Source organism: Arachis ipaensis, chromosome B7 (assembly GCF_059453495.1).
Source record: "Arachis ipaensis isolate K30076 ecotype BB chromosome B7, ASM5945349v1, whole genome shotgun sequence".
NCBI lineage: Eukaryota > Viridiplantae > Streptophyta > Magnoliopsida > Fabales > Fabaceae > Arachis > Arachis ipaensis.
Genome location: NC_142442.1, coordinates 66,562,688 through 66,569,952, shown reverse-complemented (window position 1 = coordinate 66,569,952; position 7,265 = coordinate 66,562,688). Strand labels below are relative to the sequence as shown.

Genomic DNA, 7,265 nt, shown 5'->3' with positions numbered 1-7,265 from the left:
ATAAATAATTATTTCCAGATATATCAAGAGCATTAAATTCAAGATGAGAGAGTTTCGACATAATGAAAATTTGTTACCTGAGTCTTTCTAAAAATTTGATTAGAGTTTCGTACTGATAACGTGTTGTAAAATAAATAAATAAATAAATAAAATAAATATAAAATAGAGTAATATAAATATGCTCTTATTTTACTATAATAATTTACTAATATTATATGTTGTAAAATATGTATATATTTATAGAGAGAGATATGTATATTAGAGTGAGAGAAATATTGCTCCGTAAAAGAAAAGATTATTATTGTTTGCTTGTGTTTTTTTAGAGACAATAAACTTTTATTTATACATGTATGGTGAAGTCTAATTTCAACACATATTTAAAATTATTCTTCCTTAAAAAAGTAAGTTTCACATAAAAATGGGCATCTAGATCCCATTCTTATCACAACACTAAACCATTTGTTTTCAATTAATATCTTTTTTTTTTTGAACAAGTGAACTTAACACAAAGTGAAACAAAAGGAGAGTCAAAACAAACTTAAACATACACAAAAAGATTAAATAGAAAAATCTCCCATGTGCTATCTAGGGCACTGCCATGGATCCCACCTTCTCTTTTTCCCATTTATACGAAAAAAGAGAGTGTCAATTAGTAAACCCAAACAAACAGTAAATAGTTTACTTTGAGGAAATGAGTTGTTAGGGATTGGGACCAATGGCACATCAAAAGGTTGAATCCTTCCCGGAAACTCACCTATTTAACGAGACAACTTCACCTATACGTCTTCACTACTATTGGCTCTTGACATTAACTCCTATTCATGCTTGATAATAGTACAACGGTAACTCCCCCTCCAAGCTCCAACTAATAAGCTCTCACTTCACTGCTCCTTCTTTTTCTTAGTTGTAGTTTCGATTTCTAAATACCGGACATCCTCTTTCATTCTACCACTCGACTTCTTTCTCTTTATTCAATTTAATTTTTGTCGTTTCTCTTTGCTGTTCATTCCTCAGTCTCACGCTCCCACTATATATCATAGCAAGCAGTGACTAATTAAGAGCACAACATCACAGCAGGCAGCACCCTGCACTCCAACCTGAAAGATTAATTAGCGGATTATGAGCCAAGTTTAATTAGCTATAATTTTCTTCTTGGAAAGCCATTTAGCCATGGATGCAATCACACCTTTGCGCCCTTCAATCTTCCTCTGCTTTTATCTATTGCTATTGGCCACCACTCTCACTCTCCGCTTCGCTGGTTAATCCTTACGTCCCTTTTTCATAACTTTCTTTACCTTTTAGCCGGAAAAGCAATCTTACTTTCTGGTCACTTTCTTTCAAGGAAAGTGAAAAAGAAGAATTCTCAAACTATTCTCGTTATTGCCTATTTTCTTTTTAATTTACTCTTTCTCTTACTATCACTTCCTAATTAACTTTTCTTTCATTTTCTCGCCTGTTTTGCCAGAGTCACAGTCCTTCATCGGCGTTAACTATGGTCAGGTCGCCGACAACCTCCCACCGCCGGACGCCACCGCAAAGCTCCTCAAGTCCACCACCATCGGAAAAATCCGTCTCTACGGCGCCGATCCCGCTATCATCAATACCCTGGCCAACTCCGGCATCTCAATCGTCGTCGGTGCCGCCAACGGCGACATTCCGAACATGGCGTCCGATCCGAACGCGGCGGCTCAGTGGGTGAACGCGAACGTGCTACCCTACTACCCAGCAAGCAACATCACCCTCATCACCGTCGGCAACGAGGTCTTGACCTCCGGCGACCAGGGCCTAACCTCGCAGCTGGTGCCGGCGATTCGAAATGTCCAAAATGCGCTGAACTCTGCATCGCTGGGCGGGAAGATCAAGGTGTCGACGGTGCACTCGATGGCGGTGTTGACTCAGTCGGATCCTCCGTCCACGGGGTCGTTCAACCCAGCTCTCCAAGACACACTGAAACAATTACTTTCTTTTCAGAGAGACAACAAATCTCCTCTCACCATTAACCCTTACCCGTTCTTTGCTTACCAGAGCGACCCTAGACCTGAAACGCTTGCATTTTGCCTCTTTCAGCCTAACTCGGGCCGAGTTGACTCGGGTAACGGAAAGCTCTACACCAACATGTTCGATGCTCAGGTCCGTACGTTATCTTTTCTTTTGTTTATTTATTTTTTTAAATTAAAGTTGCATACCTTTAGTTTTCTTGTTTTTCCACATTCGATCCACGTGTCTACAATCTTTGCACTGATTCTTTAACTTTGTTCCTCTGTGGTCGGTTCGCATTTGTTGTATATTTATCTCTCTCGTTGAACTGTGACACCACGGTCTCAATATTCTTCAAGTTGATATATTTTTCAAACCGAAAGTAACTTATATTATTTATTATCATTGTTTGATTTGTAGTATTATGGCTTTATTATGCAATGAGTGAGTAGATTTAGAAATGCCGTGTCAAATTAAGATGTTAGATGTCTTTAGATGTAGATGTAGTTTACAATTACATAGAAATAGAAGATTATGTTAGATGTCATACATGAGTTACGTAATTTGGACTAATCGAGTTAATGTGTGTATCTTGTATTGTAGCCAAAGAAAGGTTTCTAATTAGGATTTTTGGCGTTATAGGCATAAGAGTGGAGTTATTGTTCTTATCTTTCTCAGTTATATAATTAAAAAGAGTGGATGGAGCATACCCTGTCCTTCCTTTTCTTATTCCACTTTGAAATAATGAGTCTGTAGATTTATCACCTAAGTCCTCCAAATGACTTTGATTGGAAGACAGCCTGGCTTCCCCCAATATGGTCACAATTCGCAAATGACTGAATGAGTCCTTCCAAAGTTTCAATAATTGATGGACATCAGGACATGGAAAAGAAAAATGGACCATACCTAGCCTAGTGAGTGACTATGATATTGGTTGGTAAAACTTTATCTCTTTTATCATATGGAATATCAAAGAAAATGCCACACAGTGAGTAACTTTGCTGATGATTCAATCAAAATGGAAATGATTCTTCTAATAAACTCATTTGGTTTGTTGTAATTTGCGCCATTTGCAGCTTTCTTTTTGATGTGGGTTAACTGTTGTAATAGGTTGATGCAGTACACTCTGCTTTAAGTGCTATGGGCTACCAAGACATTGAAATTGTGGTTGCTGAGACTGGGTGGCCCTCTCGCGGTGACAACAATGAAGTAGGACCAAGTGTTGATAATGCCAAGGCCTACAATGGGAATCTGATCAATCATCTTAGATCATTGGTTGGTACCCCTTTGATGCCTGGGAAATCAGTCGACACTTATGTTTTTGCACTCTACGATGAGGATTTGAAACCAGGCCCGGGATCTGAGCGCGCCTTTGGCCTGTACAAAACTGATCTTAGCGTGTCATATGATGTTGGCTTGGCCAAGTCTAGCCAGCAGGTGAGGAAATTGCTCTACCTGTATTGAGTGTCCGAAACATTTCGCTAGTTGCGATTTTCAGTAACAAATTGTCTTGTGTTATTTATTTGCCTGTACAGATTCCCCCAAGTAGTCCTAAAACTCCTGCACCTACTACGGCAGCCGGATGGTGTGTTCCTAAAGCAGGAGCATCCGATGCTCAGTTGCAGGCAAACCTCGACTATGCCTGTAGTAGTGAAGGCGTAGACTGTGGACCAATTCAACCCGGAGGTACCTGTTTTGAGCCTAACACAGTTGCGTCCCATGCTGCCTTTGCCATGAATCTGTACTACCAAACATATGGCAAGAATCCATGGAATTGTGATTTCTCTCAATCAGCAACGTTGACATCCCAAAACCCAAGTAAGTTTTCTTTCTTATTCTATCATACATTGTATTTTACCGTGTTTAACACGATCTTCCTCTTCCTCCTCTTTGTAGGTTACAATGCTTGCGTTTACCCTGGCGGGAGTATCTGAAAAGTAGAGGCTTCAGCTCTTGGCAATAAATTGTGCTGATAGAATTGTTTTATAATTTTAAAATAAATTAATGAATAAGGCTTTGTCTTTTTCCCTCTTTAAGTTACATATCTTAATTAATTTTATGTTGCTTTAATTGTAAAGTCATGTCAATTCTGGTTTGTGTAAGATACTAAGATGTCTACTTACTACTTTATAAAAAAAAAGGTCCACTTATTAGTGTGACAATCTACAAATTCCTGTTTCTTCAATTCTCCTGTGATCCCCCACCCTAGTCCTCGATTTGGTTTCAATCATTCCTTTTTTATAACTACGATCTCTTGCCTTGTTGTGTAGTAGTGTAGTAATGTTATTAGACTGTTATTCGTTTTCTCGGACTGGAACTGAGTCATCTATTTTCTGGGACTGGAATTCAAATTAGGAGATTGTCATCCAGTATTATGTTTGGAGATTAGAAATAGGAATTTAAATTTTAATTTCGAGACACAATTTCGATATATTCAAATACCTCTAAAATGTAGAAACATAGTGCTAAAATTTTTAGTGATGGTGTTCGGGGGTTATCTAAAACTGGAGGTGGATTGGGCTGTAAGGGAAGGCCCAAGTCTGAATGGGAAGTGGTCTCCGACTTGATCTGCGTCAAGGAGTCGCCGTCTGAGTTGTATGTTCCAAGAGATGGGGGGTGGTACCTGCAAAGACACTTCGATGCCTAAGTCAGCAAAGGAGGTAAGCAGGTTTAAGTGTATTGAAACTTAAGTTTTCCTGAGGATGTCAGTGTATTTATAGGGAAGGAACCAACAACCACCGCTGAAGTAGTTCTACTTCTGATGGTGGATAACAGTCCCTTTATCTTAGGGTTGTTGGGATCTTTCTTCTAGAAGTGGGTGAGAGATTTAAGGAGGCAGTTATTCACTTGGATAAGTGCTGACTGCTTGCTGGTGTTGACTCCGACTTCTTAGTGGAGGTTAGATAGTCAGTGAAGGCCATCCTTTTGGATTGGGCCTGACTTATATTTTGGGGCAGGGCATGACCAGTGGCCCTACTCGAGTCCAATCTCTTAGCTATGAGTTGGATTCGAGTATTAATTGAATTCGGGGACGCTTAAGTCGATATTTTCTTTTAAGTCGGAAAATCGACATGATTTTAGTTTTTTAGTTTTTGAAATCGACGTGATTTTGAATTTTGAAACGTCGCGTCTAATCAAACGTCGTGTCCGTTTGGCTTTTGCATTTACACGTGGGGGAGTAGTTACATTGGTAACAGCGCGTTCTTTTAATGACTGAACCATTTTACGATTATGCTCCTGGTATTTTATAAATACCTTTCCCTCCTCCTTCTTTCTTTTCTTTCATTTTCGATGCTTCCCTTCTCTGTTCTTACTCAAAACCCTTTGGGCTTTCGTCCGCTGGCGTTCTGCAGTGTTTGCTTCTTCTTCCTCTTCTTTACAAAGGTTAGTTCTTTGTATCTCCCTTTCGCTTTTTACAGTATTTTCTGTTTCTTCTGTATGCTTTGAGAGTGAGATTCCTTTGTAATATTTTTACTGTTCGTAGTAGGAAGATTTTGTATTTTCTTTTTTACGAGAGTTTTTTTGGCCGTGATTGTTGGCTGCTCTTGACTTTTGTTTGAAAAGAACTGCTTTGCTGTGGACTGGCTTTGATGATTTCTTTTTGCATAATGTAGGTGTTATCACTTTTACGTACATTTTTCTATTTTCTAAAAAAATGTCTTCCCGTGTCCCTGAACCCTTATTGCAATGGGTAGACTCCTCTGTGCTTTCTGAACACTCAATAGTAGATACGTTTTCATAACCGAGCTCAGAAAACACCATAGGGTCTGTAGCCTTGATAGTGATGAACCCAAATATGAGCTTGTGGCCCAAATCTCGAGGACTGAGTTTGTTGTGGGAGGATTAGCGATACTGACCCACACTTTATTTTCATGTATGAATGTCTTTTTACCCGTCTTGGGGTTACCCTGCCTTTTTTCGACTTTGAAATGGAAGTGTTGTCCCATTGTAGAGTAGCTCCTACCCAACTCCATTCTAATTATTGGGATTTTCTTAAAATTTATCAACTTGTCAGCCAAGGGCTTGACTTTCCGATTTCCTTAAAGATCTTCTTCTATCTCTTCCATCTGACAAAACCTTTTAGTGCTAAGAATAAGCAGCAGTGGGTTTCCTTCCGAGCTATTCAAGGCCGAAAAGTTTTTTCTATCTTTGATGAATCCTTCCATGATTTCAAGAATTTTTTCTTCAAAGTCCAAGCTACTGAAGACTATCACCCCTTTTTCCTGAACGAGAATAATGAGCCCCGGTTTCCTTTATACTGGGTAGAAATCTCACCTGTAGAAAAATACAGCTTGGTAGACTTGGAGGAGATAGAGGAGACTGTAGTTGATTTTTTCCGAGAGGCTTGGGGGCGGGCTCCCAACCTAGACACCAAGAAATTTCTTCTTGGATCTCCGAGCTACATCAGGACCGAGCTAGATAGTCACTTGTTGATAGTCGAATTTAATTACTTCCGACTTGTTTTTTGCTTTACTTCCGACTTAGGTGCTAATCATTTTTACTTTTTCTCTTAGAAAAAATGAAAAGCGGATCGAGGGCAGCTTACAACAAGGTACAAGAGGCTATGGGAAATGCCCGCGCTCGAGCTGCTGCACAGGAACTCGAGGCCTCTGCTACTCCTCCTCTTCATGGGTCTGATTTGGAGACCTCTTCTTCTCGGCCGATCTTGGTAAATCCTATTCTTACTCCTCCTCCTCCTCCTCCTCCTGCTCCCCCAGTTCAATCCACCTCGGAACCTGAAAAGAAAAAATGGAAAACCTTGGAAGCCGGTGCCTCTAGTGTTGGGAATGCCAGCTTTGATGGGCCAAAGTTTACTAGGAAGCACATCCTTCCATACAGCCAAATTGCTATGGATGATGCTGCTATCCAAAATCATCTTCAGATTTTAATCTGAGGGGGAATTTGAACTGCTGGGGTCTGTACCTCTCTCCTTAATATTTTGGACAAGACTCCCTTGAGTGCTACTCAACAAACTTTAGAAAACCTTCAAGGGAGGATTGTTTTGTATCAGGAGGAAGAAAAAAGGTTGCAAGAGGAGAACAATAGGCTAAAGGAAGAGCTTGCCCAGACCTGGGAGAAGGAGAAAAAATTGATGGGCCAGTGTGTCATGACTGAGGGTCTGAAGGAGAAAGCTGAAAAAAACTATGTTAGGATCTTTTTGGGCAATCTTGATTTGAAAAAGGAGGTTGAGCAGCTTCGTGAGAGCTACTAGGACTTGGAGGACTCCATTTTTGAGGGTGCCGAAGCAACAAGTCGGAGTTATTGCTCCCAACTTGGACCTATCCCCT

General features: G+C 40.0%; 1 protein-coding gene across 2 annotated transcripts; it reads left to right on the top strand.

The window, feature by feature from the left end:
* The first annotated feature begins 730 nt into the window (after nucleotides 1-730).
* Nucleotides 731-4,147, top strand: LOC107609070 (glucan endo-1,3-beta-D-glucosidase). 2 transcript variants are annotated; one of them, XM_088493445.1, is made up of 6 exons: nucleotides 731-842; nucleotides 1,015-1,258; nucleotides 1,466-2,130; nucleotides 3,088-3,414; nucleotides 3,513-3,795; nucleotides 3,874-4,147. In XM_088493445.1, the coding sequence occupies exons 2-6, from the start codon at nucleotides 1,171-1,173 to the stop codon at nucleotides 3,909-3,911; spliced, it is 1,401 nt and encodes a 466-aa protein (XP_088349571.1). In that variant the 5' UTR covers nucleotides 731-842; nucleotides 1,015-1,170; the 3' UTR covers nucleotides 3,912-4,147. The 2 variants fall into 2 exon arrangements, with proteins under 2 accessions (XP_088349571.1, XP_016166384.1); XM_016310898.3 differs by lacking the exon at nucleotides 731-842 and having other exon boundaries at nucleotides 864-1,258.
* Nucleotides 4,148-7,265: the final 3,118 nt, after the last annotated feature.